Source organism: Typha latifolia, chromosome 5 (genome assembly GCF_019914945.1).
Source record: "Typha latifolia isolate L0001 chromosome 5, TyphaL0001v2, whole genome shotgun sequence".
Classification (NCBI taxonomy): domain Eukaryota; kingdom Viridiplantae; phylum Streptophyta; class Magnoliopsida; order Poales; family Typhaceae; genus Typha; species Typha latifolia.
In genome coordinates, this window is record NC_133090.1 from 10,352,769 (window position 1) to 10,378,692 (window position 25,924).

The following is a 25,924-nucleotide window of genomic DNA, read 5'->3' on the forward strand; positions in this document are numbered from 1 at the left end:
TGATTATTTACTTTCCATGATTGATCAATATAATCTCAATAACCCTTAAGATCAGATAAATCTGTCTCTATGGTGCTAGAGACAGTCACTTGTTTCAAAGATAGACATAATAGCAACAATTATGAAATCTCAGAAGAAGCTCAAATCTTTAATCTTATTTGATCACTAAAGAACCCCACAAACTCTCCTCTAGAGTTTTTAAATATACTCTCATCATCCTCCATGAACTAAAGGTTAATGACTTATATATTTATGAGAAAAATTACTAAAAAGTTGCTTTAAGTTAGACTTGAATAGGTGTTTTTCGGCTCGGGCATTCGATGACATACAATTTTATACTCTATGCCAAAAGTGTTCTAAAATCTAAGGGTTCGTTCGAACGGTTTAATAGTTAGCTAAATATAGAGTGGCCATTCCAACGTATATATTTATTTTTCTTCGAACTGTTCCAAATATCATAATACTACCTAAACACTTCAAATATGGCATTTATATTACCTGAAGCGTTACAAAATCATTCAAACACCCTTCAAATGATTATAAAGATATGTTTAACTTATCCTAACTCTTGTAAAATATGTATTACATATAAATTCAAGCCTTCTATAATCATGCTCACACAATATATTCTGAATACATCCACAGTTTTTTTGTACATGAATTGCCAATATAAAAATCTAACACATTGTAGCCACAAACTTTGCTCTAACACCACTTATTAGGAACCCATATTAATATGCTAACTTTCTTATCTTTGAATAAAATATGTTAGCTACAATAGAAAGTAAGCAAGTAAACAACAGTCAAAGGTAAGCAATTTAAATGATAAACATCCAATATGAGATTAAAAAAAACATAGTATCTAAGTTTACCTCAAACCTCCATTATAATCAACAATAATGAGTATACACAATTTTTCATTAGACTAAACTAAAGAATCACAAACCACAAGGATCACTTCCTTGGATCACAACCGAAGATAAGTAATCAAATAGGAGAAATGATGCTTCACATTGAATATTGAATGAGAACAATCTCACTAAACATGATAAATTTCAAAAAATGTTTCTTCCTCTTAAGAATGGCTTAGGCAAAATCTTCGCCTGCTTCTTTGAGATTACGTTAGCTCTTAGAAGACCACCCTCATTCTCTTTTAATAGCTCTCTTTTTCTCTAATCTCATTTAATTCGAATAAGCTGTAGCCCTCTTTTCTATTTCTCTACTAATTATTTTCTGTAATATACATTTATGTTCTTGTAACTACAATTAAGTAAGCTGATGGGCCTATACTCCTCCAATTTATCTGCCTCGTTTCTTTTTTGAATAGGACAAATCAAAGTAAAATTGAGCCACTGAATATTATCATGCCCCTAATAAAAAGCAGTAAACACTTTCATAAGCTTCTTATTAATTAAGTCTCAATAGTTCTGATAGAAGTTCATACTGAAACCTTCACAAACCGAGGCCTTGTTTACAGCCATTCCAGACGCTACATCTCTCACTTCCTGTTCAGAAAATGGGTGCACCAATCTATCAGCATCTTTACTTTTAATTCTGTGCAGTTCCTAAATTTCTGCCCTCATTTTCAACCTCCAACTATATCCACAGAAGCAAATAGATTTTATAATCAGTTGCATGCTCCTTGCGCTTCTCAAGATCATAGAACAACTCCTCGTCAATTCTTAAAGACGGAATATTATCCTTCCTCTTCTTACTATTGGCCATGTTGTGAAAGGAGGTATTTAAGTTCTCTCAAGCCACACCATGCAAGATCTTTGCTGCCATCTAATCTTCTCCTCCCTGTATAGCTTATCAAGGGACACAATAACCTCATCCCTGATCTTAATCTCCTCACCAAATAACATTCTCGTTTCTTCTTTGAGATCTAACTCCATGAGTTTCAGCAGCTGTTCTTTTTTACATCCTATCACTTTTATTTTATATTTCTATTCCACCCTCTTAATTCTTCCTCATAGTTTTGATTTTGGAATTCTAATTATCCATATATAGCACCAGGATATTTCCTTTTATCCTGCCACCATCTATTAACCAAATCATCAAACCTAGCTTTCTGAAACCAATACAACTCCAGTTTGAAAATAGATTAATCTTCTTCACAATCCCAAACTCCAAAAGTAATAAAGGAACATGATATGAGCCATAACTAGGTAAAGCCAGAAAACTAACAGGATTATAACAAGTTTCCTACTAGAAGTGAAAACTCTATTTAGTAAAGCTAGAATAGGCTCCTCTCTCATATTATAGACCAAATGAATCTTCGGCTAGTCATCTTAATCTTCCTCAACTTTCATCATTAAGCTTGTTAAATAATTCTCTCTTTATCATTTATCATTCCGCCATTCTTATCAGCCACACATCTGATAGAATTAAGATCTCCACCAATTATCCACATATCATTCTTCCACCCTTTTATTGTTAATTTCCTTGTAGAAAATAATTTTTCATTCAATTCTTGATTCCCATACAAATTTATCAAAGTCCACTATTTATCCAACTTCCTATCATTCCCATGAGTTGAAAACACATGTTTGCCCTTATTACAGTCTCTGAGCGGCAACAAGTCCTCATTCAGTCTAATGAGCATCCCCCTAGATAGGCCAACAGAAGTAAGAATAAATCAGCTGTTTATTCCATATAATTCAGCCACCTGTCACTTAAATCAGCATACTTCGTTTCCTGAACAGAAGTAAAGTCCATCATGAGCTGCACAATCAAATCACTAACCCTTTTCTCTTATCAGGATCCCTCAACCCCCAGCATTCTCCACCTTTGTTAGGACTATTATTTTATTGAATGCATATCTCCTTATGTTTGTGTCCGTTAATTTTTCTCATAATCTCTCCTTAGTATGACTGTCGAGTTAACTCGTTGATTGCAAGCAGCTTGAAGTTTGTTCAGGATCAACTCGCTCCATTAGGAGATGAACTGAACAAGAGCAGAAGTTGAGTTTGAAAGCAAACCCAAATGAGCACATCCATGACTCAGCTCGTTGGTGCTTAATTTGAGTCGGTAAAGCATTCAATTAACTTTGTAATATTAGATTCACATGTATATAGTTTATATATATTTTTGACGTAGTTTATGTTAGCTGTTAGATCTTGATCTAACATCTAGAATTCTTAGTGCAGATTACAATCCAATTTAAAATTTTGATCTAGCAACACGACAACCCTTAGTTTACGATATCTACTATATTTAATACTCACGCGTAATTAGGTATCGATCGATCTTAATTAAGAAAAAGTAACTATAAGTTGGGAAAAATCATAACTACGTGTTGTTTATACTCTATAAATTTCGTGCCACGGTGATCAAAATATGTATATATGCCCACTTGCCCACATTTCACTGTATGCACCGACTCAACTCGTAATGTGTAGGGCCTATGTGTGAAGTACAACTATGAGAATCCTAACCTAGACAATCATGCACGTAGAGATGTGATTGGACCGAGCTCTCGTGAAGCTTAAATTGAAACTAACTTTGAGCCTTATTATATAATCAAATTTGATTTGAAATAACTTCAATTTGAACTAATTTTGATTTCGAGTTGAGCTCGACACTAAATAAACCGATCAATAAGCAATTGAAGCTCGAATCAATTCAACACTAAATCAAGTCTAATCAAGCTTGAATCAAGGTTGAAATAATGCCTTATTCAATGATGAAGGTATAATACTAATATAGTAATAATAGGATATTTTAGATCTTATCTAAAGGTTTATATTAGTTATATGTGTTATTTATTATAAAATATAAATATTATATTATTATTTTTTAGCTTTATTGAGCTGGCTTATAATCAAGCTGCACTCGAAATTAATTTCAAGCTTATTTAGCAGATCAAGCTTGAATCAGATCACTTCTGAGCTAATCTTGATCGAGCCTGAGCGAGCATAGGCTCGAGTTGAATGGATTATTTTGACAGCCTGACATGCTCGTCATCCATCGAACATATGAAAATATTGATATTGATTAATAAATTTCGGTGCTCAATCAATACTCAATTGAAGTGTTTTATAGGAAATAAAGACTCCACAAACATAGCATACCCAAGGGTGATGTGATGCTAGTTGTAATTTAGCCAAGTGTGTAAATTTTGTATTGACATGCAATAGAGAGGGATATAAATGATATGAATTTTAAAACCGGTCGGCCCTAGCTCTACTATAGTTTAGGTTGCTCCCTTCCTCTTCTCTTTTAGAGAAGCTTTTCTTGCTGTGACTGGCATTTTTTTTCTCTCTCCCCTCTCCTAGCCCGAGTTGCTAGGTGAGGGGAGAGATCTTTCTCCATCTTAGAAAAGTTTTCCCTATTTTTTATCTGCTCTATTCTTAGAGAGTTCGTACTTTGGATAGAGCCGATGGAAGCCCCCATTCTATTACAATACCATGATCATAATTATTTTATTTTCTTTGTCCTTTCAATTTTATACAATATGTTTATGGTTGGGCTGTTGATGTTTCTCCCAGTTGTGGGGCTTGTCCAAACTATTTTCCCATCTTCTTTTATGTCTGGTAGTATTCGGTTAGGTGTATATTTTGATTTGAAATGAATGACCAATTGGTTCTTAAATTGGTATGCTGGTTAGCTATGCATATAGTTTTAGGAGATGTATTTTGCCCTAAGGGGCTTAGTATTATGTGTACGATGTTATACTTTAGTGGAGTAATATAGAGTATGATGAGAACCGATGACTTGCATACATAATCACTTGTATGTTATTGATTACCCATATTATCTATGTACCTTTGTTTTATACGCACATGTTTAGACATTAGTCATAAGTTTATAGGTACACATGCATTTCACTCCACTTTCGTCGTGATTTGACTAGATATCCCAACTAATGGAAAATCAAAATGTGAGTAAATATAATAAATTTGTTTGGCCTTCTAGGCTCTAATTTTTTTAGAAAAGCAAGCTACTCCAATATTCAATTGGTTGAATACCACCTATGAGTAATATGGGTAACACCCAATTGTGATGGGTCTTTTGACCAATTCACCAGCAAGAGTGTAGGAGGATGGCTTTTTAGAGAGATTGACTCTAGTTAATATTTTGCTAGTAGCTGGTGCTCTTGTCAATTGTGATGGCTCTAAGGGAGGCTTTGGAGCAGGTCAAAACTTGCATGTCGTGACTAATTCCCCAAGTTCTCATCAAAATATTTCACCATGGATGAGAGACACTTGAAACCTAAAGAATATCTTAGAAGACATAAAACAAATTAAAGCTACTTTTAACAATTTTACTCTTAATCATATTCTTAGAGGACCTAATTTTCCTACCCAACTAGTTAGCAAATCATACTAGATTAACCTCCTCTCTTTTTATTTGTAGGATAGATGTCCATTTTGTGCAGAGATGTAGCTAGCATCTTGTACAAGCATGGATGCAAGTTGTAATTTTTCGGAGTTCCTTACCTTTTGATTAACTAGTGTTAATTAACTAAGAATATAGTAATAATACTTTGAATTTTGATTACTCATTTAGTTAGGATTTCTAAGTCCCAAAACCCCCCCTACGGGTATGAAAGTGTAAAAATAATATTGATACTGCGGTGTAAAACTACAGTTCAAATAAGAAGTAGCGTTAATAACAATATTTTAATTGTAGTTTTATTTTTATCACGTCAAATGCCAATACACCAGCGATTAATATATTGGTCATGGAGATGGTGTGCAATATTTCCTTACTTTTTTTTGTATCACCCTTTGAGCTGTCCAGCTATTCTACCAGTCATTATATTAAATATGGATCACTCCAAGGATGTGATCGTTCACCAAGGTGACAATATTAATCAAATTGTCTCTTGGTGGTCACACCATTCACCACCAATGTGATTATATTAATCACTTATAGGGCAAGTTTCCATCTCATTAACCTTTTTCTTGCAAGCAACACATTAAAAGACTATCAACACCCATGATAATATCCATTTCATTAACGATGTTAATTATGAGAGAACACCAGATGTTGATTATTTGAGAGTCCAATAATGGAACACAATGCATTGCTTCCACGTCTCTCACTCCTAAGAAAGTTTTGGGAGATGCTTAGGAGGTTTTAACTTAACTAGACCTTTTTAAATAATTAAATATCTAAATAGGACGTCTCATACTTAATACCTAAATAATTTAGACGCATAAATTATCGACTCATCCGTTAGTAAAATATTAACCTAGTTAGCATTTTATTCCTAACATAAATAATAGAAATATAATGTTATAATTAAATGAAGTAGAACGAGATATCAAATTGAGATTTGAATTAGATTAAGGAGGTGAAAATTTGTTAATTCTTGGGAGTAAAGTGAGTGAAGTAGGCGTTTTTATATATGTGATAAAAGTTAACTTAGCATTTTTTATATGGTTGGGTAGATATTATATTAATAGATACACTAAATTTATAAAAGAAATATTTTTAAAAATGAATTAAAGTGTAGTTATTTTGGTATCCACTTAATCAAAGTCATTTTCAATCCGGAAGAGGTATATTCAATTATTAAGTTTAATTGGGAGTGGATTAGTTTGTTAGTCAACTCTGTAAAGGGCCCTAGTTAATTAATCCCAGTCAAAAACTCAATGCTTCAATGCCTAACCCAATAAGCAACCGAAGATATGTCGTCAATGGTGTGGTCAACTCATGACAAGAATAGTTCATGAATCTTGTGAAAATAAATATAATCATCACGTCATGCCAGAATCAAGACAAATCATGCCAGACAAGAATGGGATCAGGATCAAATGGCCATATCATCACGATGATAAGATGTGAGCCTATATGGTTCCACACCCACCTTAATTTATTTTTCTTATTTTCACACACACAGCATATATATCACCAACTATATCTATTGTAGCTAAATGCGTGAGTTTCTTACTTATTTATAAGGACTAAATGACTTTTAGTTTATATATGTGTTCGCGGTAACAATCTAATTCTAAATAGTTATAAAAAATTCGATCAAAAATAAATTAATTAATTAAATAAACTTATGTCCGGTACTCGAAAAGAATCGGGCGATACGCACGTGTGAGTTAAGTTGCATAGTAATCTTTACCTATAAAATAGGTACCCCTTTCTGGGCCTAAATCCTATAAAAAGTTTGTTACTTATATATCATACTAACATTTCTCAAATATCCAATATGGTACTAAACTCACTTTTTTTTATTTTCTATTACCATGATACCTACTTTATAGCCAATTTTCATTCACTTCTCTTCATAGATTTAACTAAGTGAATATATAACAATAAAATACTTTTTGAGCTAAATTAATTCTACCATTAAACTATCATTAATAATGTGTGGTTCCCACTTAAAACTTAGCTTAAAATTAATAAAAAAATTATGTCAAATATATGAAATTACCAACAATGAGTATCACGTAAGTAATGGAGTATGTCAAAATAATGAGCTTTTTAAATAAAGTAATTTGGTTCAACAAAAGTTACGAACTTGATTAACGATTTTAAGTACCTTTAGCAATTTATAAGGTGGTTGGTTAAATCGTTTGATTCACGTTTTATATATTATAATGACTTCTTATCTATGCATAACTAAATTCGCTCAAAAGCGATTTATGTTAACTAAATTGCTGATGTAGATTGTGATTTTTGTATATGTAATAAATTATCTTATGTGGCATATACGTGGACCGAAAATTATATTTCGAATCTCATAAATAAGACTATATTGTCTGACGTGCAATCTTAAAATACACAAAAACTCCTTATAAATGTCCTCCATTTTGCATGGAAATGTTTACAAGAATATATATATATATATATATATCCGAAAATTATTCCTCATGAATGATATATGAGGAACTAGTTTTTCAAACAAGGGTGGTTTTGAAATTTTATATAATTATCACTAACAGTGGCTATGAGTTTAACATAAGCTAGCTTGGCATTGGCTTGAAATTAAACTTATCAAACTCGAACACAATCTAAGCTAAAAATTTAATTGAAATTCTAGCTCGTTTATGACTTGAGAAAAAAAAAATTTTAAGTTGGTATGTGTTCCACTCGTTTGGGTTTAACGAGCTAAGTCTAGCTAGTTCAAGACACAACTCATTTAGAGCTCAATTAGATGCTATATAACTCATAAGTCATATTATTATCATATTATACATATACTAATATATATAATTGAGCTATATCTCATCTGAAAAACACATAGGCACACGCATATATCTAAACCCTAAGTAATGATATTACCTTTTTACTTAAATAAAAACGGAATAAATATTAAAAAAAATAAAAGCAAAGATAAACACTGAGATTTTAACGTGGAAAAACTCAAACGGGAAAAAATCACGGATCCAAACTCGGATCAAAAAATAAATTACTAAAATAGTAACAGTTACAAGACTGACTCACAAAACAACCCGTCAATCTCCACGACTTTGTTTCTTTCAGTCTTGCTTGCTAGAACTTATGATTTCCGCTTCTCGTGATTAATATCCAACCTCAGTAGACCTTGAGATTGATCCTTCGTCTAGATGACACTTAAGACGAAAGCTTAATGCGATGTAGAAGACAAGGATCTTATTGGTTAAAGAAACGATGTAGCCTCAAGATCTCTCTTTTAATTGCCTTCACTAATCACCCTAGAGTTAGGATATCACAACGCTTATATATATAACCAAGATAGAGTCAAATCCAAGTTATATCCAAAATCATGTAAGTCCAAAATTTGCATATTACGCAAGTGCGTTCAAACGCAACCCGATTGTATTCAAACGGGCTGACTTATTCTCAGGTGCATTCGAACGGGCTCAAATACATTCGAATATGACGACTTGATTTCACTGGCTGAGTTCAAATACGCAAATACACTCCTTTGTATATATGAACGTGCTGTGAATGTATGCAGAGTGCGTTTGAACGACCCTTGACTGCGTTCGAATAGTGGAAAAATATTCTATGTATGTGAAAACGCCTGTACACGCGTTCGAATGGCCCGAACACGTTCTCTGTAGGTGTGAATGCCTGTGCTCACGTTCGAATGGCCCGAACGCATTCTCTATATGTGCGAACGCCTATGCACACGTTCGAACGCCCCGAACACATTCTCTATATGTGTAAACTCCTAAAAGCGCGTTCAAACGCGGTGCGAACGCAGTGTAAATGCAATGTGAACACAAAAACCTTTCTCCTTTGATCTTGCAATTCTTCAATCTAAATACTTTCAGAACTTATATAAATACTCATGTACATGTATAAAAATACTTAGAATATTTTGTACATAATTGTCAACCTAACATCATTGAACACGAGCGAGCTATGTCTCACTCATATTGAGCTCGTTTATATTCTGACTTCAAATTTGGCTTGTGTATGATAAATAAGCAAGTCAATCTTGGACAAAATTTCTAGGTAATCATAAGTTATTCACGAACAATGAGCTTTAATGGTCGTAATTACCACTAAAACTTTTTCATGAACATCAATTCTCATTATATTCTTTAAAATATTATAATAAGTATTAATTTGATTGAATTCTTTAAAAGTTATAATGATTAAATAGGAATTTTATAAATTATACCATATATTTTGCCAATTTGTGATTTGCACCCCATCTTTGAGAATTTTGTAATCCGACTCCTTTTTTTTCTATAATTCTTATTTAACTCCCTAGGTTAACTTAGATTGTACCAATAAAATAATATTATCTTATAATATACAAAATAATTTATAAATACATAGGTTACACATGTCTTCTTCATCCTCTCTTTCTCTTCCATCTTCCTCTCTTTAATAATCATCTAATAAATTAGCCAAGAACTAAGTAGATGATTATTAAATAGAGGTAGAGGAGGAGGATTTAAAGGGAGGTAGAAAAGGATTGAGGACTAAAAGCCCCAACTTCTCTAACAAATCTTTAGTCGAAGGAAGGATAGGTAGAAGAGGAAGAGAAGGAAGAGGAGGCGGAAGAAGAAGACAAGGAAAGGGAAGACGAGGAAAAGTGGTGACAACAATGACCGTAAGAGGAGGTGGTTGGGGAATGTGAAAAGATGGTGAAGAGGTATTTTAGTAATTTGATCGACATCAGTTAGTCAAAATAACGCCAATACATTAAATAAAATAATAGAGAAAAAAAGATAGGTCAAATTATAAAATTCTTAAAAACGGGTCTAAATTATAAAATAGATAAAATGTACCGTATAATTTATAAAATTCTCTTCTTAAATAAAATTAAGCATAACTAAATCTTAAACGAGATGATAGGAAGAACGTTTTACCATTATATAAATCCCTTGAAATGGTCGGAAAATATTTAATATTATCCTATATCACAATGCGAGTTAATTTAAATCATGAAGCAGATATCTTTATATTTTTCAAAATAAAAAGTAGTGATACATTTAATATTCTTTTAACTTCCAAAAGAAGGAATTTTGATCATTTAGTTAGTTCTTTTAAAGAATATAGTAACAAATATGAGAATCAATAAGATTTCAACGACAGTTGTGTTGATGTCCAAGAAAAAAAAGGGAAATTCCATTTTATAAAGTTAGAAGAAGTTTTGGGTCTACACGAGAAGACTACGAGCATAGACTTGCAAAAATGAATCAAATTAATTAATTAGTCGCCATCCTCCCTCCAACTAACGCGTGAACGCCTTCTTTCTATGCGCATGGGTTGGATTCCATTATCTTCTCTCTCTCTCTGGACCCCCTCTTTGATTTTTTCTTATTGCCGGAAAGAAAGAAAGAAAGAAAGAAATCTAGAGAGAGAGAGAGCGAAGTGAGTTGCTTGCAAACTTCCACTACTCAAAGACTAACCAAAGAAACATGCCTTTTGGAATGATTTTATCCAATAAGCTTTCATCTATATATATATATATATTAGAAGATACAGGGAAGTGGCAGCAGCCCAGCACTAAGTTGCAATATGGCTTCTCTTTTGCCTACATTCTTCTCCCATGACTATCTTCTTCTCCTTCTCCTTCTCCTTTTCGCATTTGTACTTCCCAGTCGATGCTCGCATGCGACTCAAAAGGAGTACTTGAGCAGTCATCACACCGTCGACGTTCGATCTTTGCTACCGACCAACAGTTGCTCCTCGTCGAAAGGTCTGAGCATGCATTCTTTTATATCTACTTCTAGCACTTCTCTTGACTGGTAATTTACTGGTTGAGATATTCGATTCTTCACTTAAAATAATAGTACGGTGTATTATATTATATACAATAATTTTCCTTGCTGCAACTTGTAGCTGATAATTTTTCTTTCTTATATTACGCCCTATAAAAGAGAAAACTCTATAGTTGCAAATTAAATACTTTTGAACCTCACATTATATATAGTAACAAAATTGGCTGCATAATAATCCGATTGTGTTGTAAATGGAAGTAAACTCCACAATCTCAGCTTGAGTTTTTGTTGAATTGTTGATAATTAATTATTTTTCTTATAGTTCTCAGTGTCGGAACATTATATTGTTTAAATCTTTTTCAGTACGTAATATTTTTCTTCTAAAATCTCTATTTGTTTCTCTCACAATATACAGCACTTCATGAAGGATATTATGAACAAAGATTAAACATCGTTCACCAGCATGGCCCTTGCTCGCCACTACACCGTAAAAAGAATCTATCCCACAAACAAATCCTCAACAACGATCAATCTAGAGTTGACTGGATCCATCGTCGGATCTCATCATCTACTTCCAAACAACAAGATAAATTACGGGATTCTTTAGACTCAGCAACGATTCCAGCTCGATCTGGGAGATCTCTCAGCACTGGCAACTACATCGTGTCCATCGGAATTGGGACCCCAAAACGGGACTTCTCTGTACTCTTCGACACCGGCAGCGATGTGACGTGGATCCAATGCAAGCCATGCGTCTCTTATTGCTATCCTCAGCAAGAGCCACTCTTCGATCCACTCCAATCTTCTACTTACGCCAATATATCGTGCGGGTCACCGTACTGCTCGCAGTTGAACTCGTACGGCTGCTCCGGTTCAGGGTGCCTTTACTCCGTGCAGTACGGCGACAACTCCTACACCGTTGGATTCTTCGCGCAGGACTCGCTCACTCTTACGCCATCGAACGTGATACCGAACTTCCGATTCGGGTGCGGGGAGAAGAACCGTGGGCTCTTCGGGCGGGCGGCAGGGCTACTAGGCCTCGGTGGCGACACAACGTCGTTGGTGTCACAGGCATACCAAAAGTATGGCGGGGTGTTCGCGTACTGCATCCCGCCGACGACCAGCTCAACGGGATACTTAGCTTTCGGTGGCAGTTCACCTACGACTAACGTACAATATACACCAATGTTAACAGACACAGACACGCCGACCTTTTACTTCCTCAATCTGGTCGCAATCATTGTAGGAGGCCAGAAACTATCGATATCTCCGACGGTCTTTTCGACCGCCGGGACGATCATCGATTCGGGGACAGTTATCACTAGATTACCGCCGGACGCCTACTCAGCACTCCGGTCGGCGTTCCAGCGGAAGATGTCAGGCTACAAGTCGGCGTCGGCGTTTTCAATACTCGACACATGCTATGACTTCACAGGTTATAACAACGTCAAAATTCCGACGGTGGCGTTGCAATTCGACGGCAGCGTGATGGCCAACTTGGATGTGTCGGGGATTCTGTACGTCCAGAGCATTTCGCAGGCTTGCCTGGCATTCGCCGGCAATAGCGATCCGACCGACACGGCGATCTTTGGAAACATGCAACAGAAGACGTTCAATGTCGTGTATGATCTGTCAAAAAAGGTTATTGGGTTCAGTCCTGGAGGTTGCTAGATGACATCATGATACGTACGTTAAGTTCTTTGCTGTCATATATATGTTGTCATACGTACGTTAATTAATCGAATGACTGGGGGTTGAATGGATAATAGAATAAACCAAAGGAGTTATACCAAATCTTGTCTTAATAAAAGTATTGTGAAATTTTACTTTCTATTATATACTCCATGTCAGTTGGACTTGAGTTGACTGGATGAAAGTTTTACCTTTTTATTCATTTGTGTTTGTATAATTTATATTCTAAACAAATGTGATTCATATGATAAATTGCTAATCGCTAAAATTAATAGGAGTAACTAATTGTTCCATCAGAACTATGATCATAACAAATCTACAACTAGATATAAATAATGCAATTTAGTTCGACCAAAAAGCTTAAACCAACAACATTAGATCCATGATCTATTAATACTTTTATAACTATCTTTTATCCTATTTGGAACTAAACCCTAAAACATTTTTGTTTTTGGACTGAAATTATTTCATAGCTCTCTCTCTCTCTCTCCCCCCTTCTCTTGCATACTCTTAACACTCTTAACTACTGCAAAACTTGATAAAGTGCTTACTATAGTTGGGCTCAGGGCTCTGTATCTAGTGTGGGGCTCTTCATAGGGGCTAATTGTCAATAGAGCCTACATGATATAAGTTAAATCCTCTTCAACTCATATGCTCCAGAAAAATCCTGTCTACATGATATAGTTAAGGAAAAATTACACCTAGACTTTTAATTCATTTTTCATATAGATTTTCTTATTCATTTTTTTGTGGCATGCTAACCACCTTAACTATGTAGAATATCCGAAATTAATGCCCATTCCGTTAGTTGTTCATTAGTTTAGAAAACATCGAGGGATCAATTTTATGGATGCGCTCTAAGAACTAAGAAAGAGAAACAAATTAAGAATAAGATAGTCATTTGATTTAATATTTCTCATTGGCATCATCAACACGTGTGAGATATTAGATAATTAATAGAGTTCTGTGTGACAATAAATAAATAAGAGGGTCATAAAAATGGGTAATAGTTTAAGATTAATTAGCCCTATAATTAATTTATGACATAATTACATTATGCCCTTCTAAATCATTATCTATTATTCTTCCTCATAAACTATCGAAAACTATGACGGTGTTAAGGAAAAATGTTAAATGATTATTTTACCTTGAATTTTTCTCCTTTCTTTTATCTAAAATAAGAGTAAAATAATTCTAATAAATTTAAAATTAATCACGTCATACTCGCACATCAATTTAACTGAAAAAATCTAATGGATAACTAATAAAAGAGGGCGCTTTGGATGCTTTCATTTTAATAGTTAAGAGTTCTGGTCCAAATGTAATTATCCTTTAATTTAAAAAAAGGGTCTTAAAACCAAGCAAAATTAAAACCCGAAGCGATAAAAGTGATCCGATCCCATCTTAAACCCTTTCACCATAAAGCCCTTCTCTATGGACAATTAGACCCTCCATTCTTGCTCGAATGTACATCCTTTTATTTATTACCTCCCTTCGTGTGAGGGGTATAATTGTACTTTTGTGATTAATTCCCACCGCAAGCCGTATCGGTGTCCTCTTCTAGCCTGTTCACCCCTCTCTTTTACGGCTTCTCCCCACCGCTGAGCTCTAGGTTCGATTTGTTTTGCTTAATTTTAACCAATTTGGCTTCGAATCGGAGAAGGTGATGGCTTCTAGGGTCCTATCACGGATTTCGAGAAGAAGTGTCGGCCATTGTCTAACTTCGGCTTCTCCTCGGCCGGAGTCGCTCAAGATTCTCTCGAGCGGTTTCCGTTCGCTTGCGGGATCCGCTTCATGTTCTTACACCAAGGTGAAGTTTGATTATTATTTTTGGGTTTTAACACGAAACTGCTACCCCGGTATTGATCAAAATCTGATCTTGGTTGTGCTTTTACCAACATCCGGTTTTCTGGTTGTTTACGTTTGGCTTTGTATGAGATTTTTTTGGGCTTGACGGTTTTAGTTTTTAATTAATTAATATTTGTATCGTGGACTGTAATGTTGGCGAAGAATATGTTCTACCTGGGTTTATATGAGAATTAATCAATTTATCATTCAACTTTATCTTTGGAAATAGGAGCCCTTGATGGATGCTGAGTTTCTATGCTTCTGCTACTGCGTTTGCTGCTTATTAGTGTGATGATCCTCTTTTTTTTTCTGGTTACATTGTTCTAATCTCTAAAATGCCATAGACAATTCGCATATGCAGCTGCATATGTCTATGCAATCTGGCGTCCCTGCAAGGACCATCTACATAAGAGACTGAGCATATTTAATTTAAGTCCTTTTGTTACTATTGTGATACTTCTTGAACTAATTTTCCGATTCTGGATCTTAATCAAGGATTTTATTTATATTAATTCACTTTTATTGGCTTTTGCAGCAATGCTTCATTCAATAGATTGATAATTATATTTTACTCTTGCAATTGGCAGCCTCTATTTTGTTTGGGTAATCTTTGGACATGTGATGCATGTTATTAGTGATGATCTGTAGACTCTAATTAATTTGATTTTGTAAGACATGCTGGTACGCACTTTTGATAGGTGTGTTGGTGACATGTCAGGAATTCAGGGTGACTGGTTGGTTTTTTATGATTGTATGTATGTTAAATCGCGTCCCTATGGTACTAGTTAAGATCTTCTGTGCTGTTGTTTAATACTATATGTTGCTTTTTATTCACACTGTAATAGATCATTTAGTAAAAGATGCAATAGAATGGTGACACTTTTTTCGCGGTGCTGTTCATTTAATTATTCCTGTTGTAGCACCAGGTACCTTTCCAGTCAAACCAGATGTTGAGGCACTCAACTCTAGCAAATGCAATACTTCGAACATTTGGGTTCTCATCTTCTGCATCCTCTGAAGCTACTGAAAAGGAGGTGAAACAATCTGCAGACAAGGCCGATGCTGCGAAAGCAGTGCCAAAGAATGCAACTGATGCTGGCTCTACCAAGAGTATGAATGACTCTACTGGTGCAGAGCAAGCACCAGATGCAGGTCATAGTTCAGAATCCAAAGATTCCAAGTCCCACTCTCAAAATAGGTGTTGGAAGAGTACTAAACGAATTGCATTTTATGATTCAGATTCAGATACAGAGGATGAGCTATCTATGGATGATCTAGTCAAGCTAGTTTCTGAGAAGGAAGAGTTACTCAAGGTAAAGCACAAGGAGATTGAGAAAATGCAAGATAAGGTTCTCCGCAGTTATGCAGAAATGGAGAATGTTATAGACAGGACAAAACGTGAGGCAGAGAACTCAAAGAAATATGCAGTCCAGGTTTCTTAATTGATATTTCCCTTTTCTATTTCTTATTATCCTGATTTGCACATTTCCACCTTTATCAGGATTATTCTTCTATTGAATGCATATCTCATCCTATTCTGGTTGTCCGTAATTGAAATCAGAACTTTGCCAAGAGCTTGTTAGATGTAGCTGATAACTTGGGAAGAGCATCATCTGTTGTCAAAGAAAGCTTTTCTAAAGTAGATGTATCTAAAGACTCTGCTGGTGCCGTGCCACTCTTGAAAACCCTGCTTGAGGGTGTCAGGATGACTGAAAAGCAGCTTTCGGAGGTAGTATTTCTTTTGTAGCCTCAAATTATCTTTTGCTTCTTTGCAGATTGACTAAAGGGTAGTTAATAGCACAAGATGAAAATAATTTCAGCACTTCTTGAAAATAAAGTCTGTCGACAAATCTTTTGTAAAATTATGATGTTGAGGTACAATGTGATGTATATTTCTTTTGTAGTCATGCTGTTTGTTATAACTAAAATATTAGGTTATGAAAATGAGTGCTTCTAAATGTTTTTCACTTAAGCATGAAGTAAACACAAAATGAACACTATTAGTTTTGTTGAAGATTATATGGTCCCTTCTGAAACAATGCTATTTGCTATGTGACAGTTGAGAGAGATTTAGTGCTATTTCCTACTTGGTTCTGATCAGATATGTCCTTTCTCTTTATGAACTTTCTGGGCTACAATATATCAGATCCTCTTTTTATTGATCATAGTTTTACAAATCCTATAATGGTGTGTATTAACTTGGCCAAAAGAGAGGCTACTAGTTATATTATATCATTGAATGTTATTATCATTTTACCGTCTTTTGGAATTACAAATTAGTTCAAAGTTTTGGTTTCAGTTGGTCTCGATTTTGAACCCTAGAAAAAGTGAAAATTTTAGACGGAAATAGAATGGTTTTAGTCTATTGTGGTCCAAAATAAATGTCAAAACTAGAAAGTTTGATAGTTTCAGCCTTAACAAATGGTTTCAGCTTTAGTTTTTATTAAAGTTCCAGCCATAATTGTTTCATCTCGGGTGAAACTTCAAACCATATTAAAAATATCACTGACTTTTGTTCCACATTAATCCCTATGCACAGGGAGATAGGGATCCTATGCATAGAGACCTTTTACCACCTTGAAAACTTTATGCTTGATGCCTGAGTAGCATCTTGGCACCTTAGGCATGGCCCACCTTGAAAACCGTACTGCTTTGGCACGAAATTACTTTTCGGAACAATACCCTATGAGGGAGGGGTGGACGGGAAGAAGAAGTGGGAAGCGGTTTGGGTAGGCTTAAACATGATCCAATATGTACTAATGTTAATAATGATATTCTGAAAATTTCAATTAGCCTTTTATTATTTCCTATAAGCCTTCATAACCGTTGCTTTTGGCCTCCATATCTCTTTGCATTGCCAATAACTATGTTGTCAGTTTCTGTATTCAGTAAACCTTAAGCCCTAACAAAGAAGGGATTGTTGTTGATCTAAATTCTAATTTTATCTTGCCGAATAGCAATTTGTTGCCATAGATTAGTTTTTCAAAATTTTATTTTTATTTTTATCTTCTTTGGTTGTTCCAGGTGTTTGGGAAATTTGGAGTGGAAAAGTTTGACCCTGTGAACGAGCATTTTGATCCACATAGACATCATGCACTTTTCCAAATCCCTGATGGTTCAAAACCAGCTGGTACAGTTGCTGTTGTTTTAAAGGTATTTCTCTAATAAGCTTTGGTTGACATGAAAGCTAAATTTACCAATTTACTTTTTTGGGGTCCCTTTTCTCTACCTTAAATTAATGTTTTAGGCTTTCAGCAGTTTTAGATTTGTATCCAGCAGTGTCGGTATTAGGTAAAACAACATGATAGATATACCCACAAACATGGATGGTCGTGCCGGTGGCATACCGGCATGTGGCACGAGGGGTGTAGCGAGGCACCCCTCGTAGTAGCTTCGCCATGACTTTGTCGTCAAGCTTGCCGTCGCCGATCGTCGATCGTCGTCGCCCAAGTTCGCACTCCTGTCGGGTGCCCTAGCCCGAGGAAGGGAGGAAGAGAGAGCGGCGACGGTGACTGCGAAGGTGAGTAGTTCCTTACCTTTTTCTCTCCCTCTCTTACAACACGTGTTGTGCAGGCCAATGGTTGGCACGGTTCGTGCCTGTGGCATGGCCATTGTTGCCCACAAATAATTCTTTTATTCTAATGTATATGGGAAATACTGAAAAATTGGAAAAGTACTTGAAAGAAAATTTTAGAAAACATTACCGGGTGTGGATTGTCTTGCATGTGTTGACCGATGCTTGAGGCCATTTGTGGAATTCTCATTCGTCAAATTCCGACAACTCACTCTGATCTGGGCCAGGTTTGAGATAGAGAAGGGGGAAGGGCTATGAATTGATTAAGATTGGAGGTAGATGGATATTCCTTTGAACTAACAGATCTGGTACAAGTCAGATATAAGCCAAATTGGGCCTAAATTCCTCTAATAGATCAATTAGCTAGCTTCTTAATGGCTCATATTTGACAAGACCGGGTAAAATCAAGTGCTGTTCTAGTTCTGTGCTTGTTTTCTAATCGATCTTTTGCCAAAATCAATTTATTTGTTGCAGAAACTTCAAACCTTGCTTAAACCTTGTACCTTGTACAAGTTATGAGGTATATAGGCATTAGGTAGGTAGAAAGTGAAAAACATTTGGTGGTCTGAAATGCCTGAGCTATATGTATTTTGTACATTCATGCTAGAATTGGTTTGGAAGGACAGAAAATTAGCGTCAACCATATTTGATATTTTATTTTGATTAAGATTATAAACATGCAAAAGCTGAAGTCATTAGACTCATACAAGTTACTAATTTGGTGCCTGGGTCAGCACTGAAAAGCTTGGGTTGCTAGATCTTTCTAAAACTGATATAAAATCAATAAGTTTAACAAGCTCAATACATTTAAGAATTCAATCATGAAATTATTTGGTCACACAGTAATTCAGAACCCCGCCACTAAGAATTCTGTAATTCATCAGATTTGTACTCCAGATCTAATGATTCACTTAATAGACTTGGGTTTGTTTTCTTTTGATCTTGCTTTGTTGTTTAATCTACATAAGGCAGCGATTATCGTACTTAATGGTAATGAGATGTCGTAGCTGTTTATTTACATGCTCTCTGCAATCATCTGGAGAGGACTAGCATGAGTGACCTCGTTGTTTGTTCAAAAGTTCTTCTATTGTCGCAAACTTATCTTAAATCAATATCGAACTCAAAAGGAGAAAGGATAGATAGGCTTGGGTAGTTATTTTGGTTGAGATTAATCTATTTTTTATGGGTAGATCAAAGGTTAGAGTAGTTCAAATGGAAGTGGAGATTGTTGTGGAGGTGATGATAGTGTAGCGGAGCTTTATATGGGGGCGAAAGAGAGGAAGATGTCTTGGGAAAGTTGTGGGGTAGTTATGCAAAAGGTTAGGTTAATGGAGGCTAATTACTCAACAATTCATAATTAAGAAAACTACTTCCTAATCACAAATTGCAACATCTATACCCACTGAAAATTGCACATTATTTAAATGCCTTCTTGCTTAGATAGTAGAGGATGACTGCTGCAACTCAAACGAGAAGGAGAATATCACAGGGTAGCAACATATTTATCATGTTCTGTTGTGTTAAAAGCACACAGTCCAATCCTACAGGACTCCATGGGTCAAGAAAAGAGTACTTTCTATATGTGCTAGATTAGCAATATGTTCCCTACGGAGAAGGTCTTTATCAGATTTCATTTGTGTGCTACCTTGGCTTGTTTTGAGAGGAAGATGAGAACAAGGACAAGTAAACAAGTCATGCTTAGCTCCTTCCGACTTTTTAACTGGAAAGAGGTTGCAGAGGTCCTATATTTGTGTATTAGATTTGAATGACGCAGTTATAGCTTAGAATTTGGAGAATTGATTTGGAGGAATACTGGATGTTTCATTTAGTGGACTTGGGCTAATTTTCTCTTGACCATTAGTGAATAAGAGAAAGAAAAAGAATCATTGTCCCAGTAGACTTTGCAGGCAACAAAGTAACTATGCTAGACATAGATTAGCTTGAAATATTTGAAGGATCCAAGAAGACAGATGGATTTAACCAAGGTAATCCTGATAAAATTTGGTCACGCTCACAATGCTGAGATTACAGTCCTCTATCCTTTGTTCCATGAAGGTCTAGCGAGTGAGAAAGAAGATTTAGATATATGAAAAGTACTGGAGCTATAGAGGATCCACTGAAGCTTGCTCTAGCTAGGGTTCAACTCTTTTGCGATAATACTGCACATTCTTTTTAATCCTCTCTCTGCAGTCATCAGCATCAAAAGTAAACTTTAAAAAAGAATGTAGTTGTCTTCTGGAACATTTATGCAGAACACGAACTTCTAGATGATGTTTGTCCTCAGAGAAGTTCATCTAAAGATTGCTATGCATATAGGAATTATCTTTTGGTAGACCAGAAAGTTAGGTTTCGTCGGTGTTTAAATCCCTTACTTAATCAAGAGGCGATTGCATGCTTCTGTTATTTAGACATGTTCTGAGGTAACAATTTACTTCACTTTTCTTACTCTATGCCTGCTGTGTTATATAAACGCAAGGATGTTATTCGAGGTGAGAAATGTCCATTCCCCTACACGGTGAAACTGGATTCTAACACAAATGAGTCGGTTTTTGATTTTTGATGATTGAAATTGCCATGCAAATTTTTTTTATGATAATTGTACTTTCTCAGTTTCTCTGCCTCTGTTATGTAGCACCACAGTTATTCTATTTGCATTGACTTGGTTGGCAGCCTTTGTCTTTATAATTGATTATTTCCAAGTTCATTTCTTTATCTTTTGTCTATCTGATCATTATAATCTCCTCGTGTGGCAGAATGGTTACATGCTATATGACCGTGTTCTTCGTCCGGCTGAAGTTGGTGTAACTGAAGCTTTGAATGATGAGACAAATCAAAGTTCCAGTGCATGATTATTTGTAGGTTGACCTTTCAGTTTTCTTGGCACATTTTGTTAGTTGTATATCAGGTAAAGTTAATCATATATTACAGCAGGGTAATAATTTACTGTGACCTAGAAAGAATTTTGACGGAGTGTTCTTTTCATTGAACACATGATATCATATAAGAATTTTATTTACAAGATAACTCTGCTCTTATTTTAATTCTTGTAACATGCTCCCTTGTGGTGCTAATTCGAGTCTCATGGGAATAACCTATATTGATTTTGTGTCCCTAAACACTACTAAGAAGCTATCACAGGATTAGTTCATTGCAATTGTTCCAGCTATAATTGCTTGTGGATCAAATTAGATTGGGACTAGGAGGGATGTTAAGCAATGCAAAAAGGGCTTGATAGCTTTGACTGCAGCATAAATGATTAGTTAATATGAGAGGCAAAAAATGATAACTTCTGATTTAGGAATTTGTCTTTGTCTGTTGGGTATAATTAGCTCCTTAGAACCTAAGTGAAACTTCATCCAATCTTATTCGTGGGACAGTAGGCTATTGTAGAATTCTCGGTTTCTCTTTGAAGAGTTAATGTTATGGTCTTAGTGACAAAATTGAGAACTTTTCCTTGTACAAATTTGAGCGTCCTCCATCTTTCTCAATCAAATTGCCTTTCATTCTCACAGAATTTCCATTCCTGCTCGGTGTGCTGTAGCTGTGGTTGTTTGAAATAGCAAAGATGCCGAAGTAAATGGTCAAAATATATTTATACAGGAATAAAGTGAGTTGCCTGAGATTGTTATTTTTTAACAGGTTTGGTGGTTGGTTACCACCATGAGAAGCTCTTCTGCTAAAGATGGTAGAAAGATGGGTGTGCATACGTAGTTGGATTTGACTCCGCTTGATTGGTTTTGCTGCTTCAGTTATCCTCCTGCTTGAATTATGATCAATAATTACATTTATTTATATTTAAAACAGTCCAAGGACTGAATATATTATAGAGAATTCAGAGTACAGTTAGTCGGGGGATGGGTTTATGAGTGATGGTATTATTGCATTTCCTCGTGTAGCAAACTGTTACAAAAGGATATTTGACGATCTAATTAGAATGTCTGAAATATAGGGTTTACGTCGGCCGAAGGCTTGTTAACAGCTAAACTGGCAGTCGTTGTAGACCCTTCCCGTTTACAAAAGCGATAGCTTCTCTAAGAGCTAACCGAAGCTACTGAGCCATGCCATGTAGCACTTTTGGGCAATGCTTGAGGAAGACGGCTTTCTCGAGGAAGATGATCGGATGGCGGGATACTCAATACCAATCCAGCCCCACCCTTGAAACCTCCATGAAGGAGTCCCCTCGTGTTGTTTTAGTGGCGAAGAAGACCGCAAAAGAGAAAAAGTTGTTTTCGGGATAAGCTTTTCCACTTCTTGGAAGGCTTGATAGCAAAGAGCGAGGGGTCAGCATTAAGAGATCCACAAAGTTCACCGTAGCCAAGGGAGGCTCATTTCTTGAAACGATTGACTCTAAATACATGTGCTCCTCACTTGAGTAGAACCCATGCTATTTTTACATGACATGTTAATTCATGTTTTTACATAATATACGAAATAAAAGCCCAATATTTTTAAAATAAGCTCAAAATATCATACACCATAACAAGCCTAAAAATACATATCAATATACCTCGTAAGAAGCAAATGACTACGCGGGGGATAATAGATCTAACTTATTTTACAATAATAATAAAAAATTATAAAACAAATATTTGCTAGCTCCTCCACAAATTCGGGGTCATTTACTAATATGAAAATATTCTCATCATAAGGTAATGAGAATAAAGCTCAGCAAGTATATATCTCTACAATCTAAAAGTAATATAATAACAAAAATATCATATATATAGCGTTCATGCAACATGCTCATCATGTCCATATCTACAACTCATATACTAATAATAGAATACATGATATGCATCATTCCACTCCTAAATTTATTATCATCTCAGGCTCATGCAGAGTCATAACCATAAAATATCGTTATATGCTCATAGAGCTATAAATCACATAATAAATATGTGCTCACACAAAATCTCACAAATTAAAGAGGAATAGACATCTAGCCCAAATATGTCTAGCGACGTTATATATGACTAGTTGTTTGTGGCTATTAGACTTAGAACCCTAGTCGTAAGCCCACACTCTCACCTCTATTGTCATCATTATCATCACACACAGTCAAATCAAGAGCATACAACTTATGGATGCCCCGACCCTATATCATCGAGTATCGCTAGGTCTACAATCTTTACTTCTCAATCATAGTTTAAGATCATTTAGTGTTTAGTTTTCTTTCTTAACAACGGTATGTTTGCTTAAATCGATGCATGCGGTGCCTGATAGTCCCGTCACGATCTCACGACATTAGACATTAGCTGAGATAAATATATATATATTATATATACGCTGCCCCTTACCATGGGTTGAGAGGGTAAATGGGTTGATATGAGACTTAACTACGTGGTGATACGTATAAGTGGTGCAATGATCGACATCATCAATCATATGACATGCACATTGAAATTATTGTATCTACAAATGCACCAATAAATCATGTATAATTATAAAGTAGTAAAATAAATAAAATTATGTTAAGTAGTAGATAAATATATGAATATATATGATACAAATGTGATGAAATTATAACGTAAACATCACTTTAGTACTACTATTTCTAGACCACCGATGATTCATTTATCTAACATCGATTTTTAGTTAACCAACTTCAACTGCATTATGGGATCTTCCTCACACAATATGAAATCTACTTCAATAATTAAAGTAATAGACATAAGTACTAACTTACCTAAAATTAATTAATTAATTAAATAATCCTACAAACAACTGTTGTAGATTTGTTTAAGTCCACCTAGGAATCTTTACTTTTATTAAATCGAGTAGAATTGGTATATTAATTATGATGGTCTGACGCATTATTAAGGGTTATTAATATAATTATCATTTTATTTACCGATCCACTAATTACTATCGATTAAAAGTAAATAAAATAGATAATATTTAATTAACTTATTTATTGAATATTAAATCACATTTAATATGATTACCGTTCTCCAAAAAGAAATATTTTCTCATTAGGAGCAAATGAGTAGAAGCACTATCACACGAGTGTCTTATTTATTAAATTAATTTATAATAGTTATTATAACTAACAAAACTATTCTCTAAAGATGATTGATATTTAAGGGTCAAGTTGACAAGGATAAATAAATAAAATAATTACAGTAAATTAAAATAAATCAAAAAGTAACTAATCCACTTGGATTGGCCCAAAGCCCAAAGTAATGGGCTGGATTGCAATGAATCCAAATATCATAACACTAACCCACCAGTAGGGGGTGTAAATGAGCCGAGCCTGAGCGAGCCGACTCTAGCTCCGGCTCGGCTGGAAATTAATTTTGAGTCTATTTTGAGAATCAGACTTGGCTCATCTGAATTCAAGCCGAGCCAGATCGAGCTCGAGCTAAGATCGAGCTTGAATGAAGCTTGTTATCAAGCCATACATTAACCTAGTCGGACCGAATCGGTGTTGAGTCAAAGCTTGAAACCAATCAACTAGGATGAGGTGGAGGAGGCTTGTCGATGGAGGAGGCCACGTCGACTTGAGGAGGAGGAGGAGGAGATGGTGGTGGAGACTTGCCAACAAAGGTGACAGTGACGGCTTGAGGAGGAGGAGTGTGGAGGAGGCATCTTGAGGAGAAGGAATTCACCCCACCTTGGGCTAAACTGCCTATAGCCTAACCCACCAAGATGGGTTCGTATGCACCTAACCCAGCCCACCATAAGCTAAATTAGGTTGGCTACCTAACCCAGCGTCACCTCCTTCCCTCCTCTCCCTTTACACAATACAACCAAGGGAGGAGAAGGTGGCTGCCGACGGTAATCACCGACAGCCAAGGCTAGCCAAGTTAGGACCTTATCTTGGGACTAGCGAAGAAGGTATAAGGTGGGTTCTCGGCCAGAGGTGAAATAATGAGGTGTTTACCTCGATGGGAAAATCCTGACGGCAAAGAGGAACAAGTTGGCAAAATGTTGGGGGGACAACAACAGAAGAACAGGAGGTCGAAGGGAGTGCGCACAACTCAAGGGTTGCCCAATTAGGGTGAATGGTGGTGATGAGACACTCTCCCCATAGCCAGCAGCCATGGAGGTTGCCAAAATCCACAATCACGCCACAAGAGACCCAAAGACAACACCGAAGGGCTTGTCTCGCGGAGAGGAACGTTCCCGACTGGATGCGAGGTGGAGAAGGCGACAACAATGGACAACATTGCCAAGTAGCAAATAGTCCCGGCTATAGGGTGTAGCCTCTAATGAGAGCTTAGAGTACTTATGACAGGTACCCAAGGAGAAAGCACGTCGAGGCGAAGCTCCCCGGATTGGCACAACATCAACACAAGGTCACTAGCTGATAGATTTTCTAACGAGGCTGAAAAAAGAAGAGAAAATGGGAAAAATACTAATAAAGTATTTACACTAAAAGTACTCCTCAAGGTGGAGGACTTATCAATGGTTAGGATCGCAAGGTCGGTGGGTTCCGGCAGCACTCCAATGTGGTGAGAAGGAAAAGGGAGACGACAACGGCTGTCGAAGAGAAAAGAGAAAAAAGAAAAGTGAGCTCGATTTTTTTTGTTATAGGATGTTATTTTTCTACATCTCCAAATTCTCTACCCCCACATTGAAAAACAGCGTGCAAAGGAGTCCAGAAAGAGTGAGGAAACCAGGTGGATGATCCAAACATCGAACTTCAATGCATCACAATCTAGCTTTGGACCCAACCTATAAT

General features: G+C 35.8%; 2 protein-coding genes across 3 annotated transcripts; both read left to right on the forward strand.

Annotated features, from left to right (window-relative positions):
* The first annotated feature begins 10,895 nt into the window (after positions 1-10,895).
* Positions 10,896-12,920, forward strand: LOC140788947 (aspartyl protease family protein At5g10770-like). The gene is made up of 2 exons (XM_073138497.1): positions 10,896-11,104; positions 11,542-12,920. The coding sequence occupies exons 1-2, from the start codon at positions 10,924-10,926 to the stop codon at positions 12,795-12,797; spliced, it is 1,437 nt and encodes a 478-aa protein (XP_072994598.1). The 5' UTR covers positions 10,896-10,923; the 3' UTR covers positions 12,798-12,920.
* A 1,401-nt stretch (positions 12,921-14,321) lies between these two features.
* Positions 14,322-21,264, forward strand: LOC140789719 (grpE protein homolog 2, mitochondrial-like). Of its 2 annotated transcripts, none has more exons than XM_073139520.1 (6): positions 14,322-14,628; positions 15,593-15,818; positions 15,906-16,099; positions 16,228-16,395; positions 17,691-17,819; positions 20,994-21,264. In XM_073139520.1, the coding sequence occupies exons 1-6, from the start codon at positions 14,485-14,487 to the stop codon at positions 21,087-21,089; spliced, it is 957 nt and encodes a 318-aa protein (XP_072995621.1). In that variant the 5' UTR covers positions 14,322-14,484; the 3' UTR covers positions 21,090-21,264. The 2 variants fall into 2 exon arrangements, with proteins under 2 accessions (XP_072995621.1, XP_072995620.1); XM_073139519.1 differs by having other exon boundaries at positions 14,380-14,628; positions 15,587-15,818.
* The last annotated feature ends 4,660 nt before the right edge of the window (positions 21,265-25,924 follow it).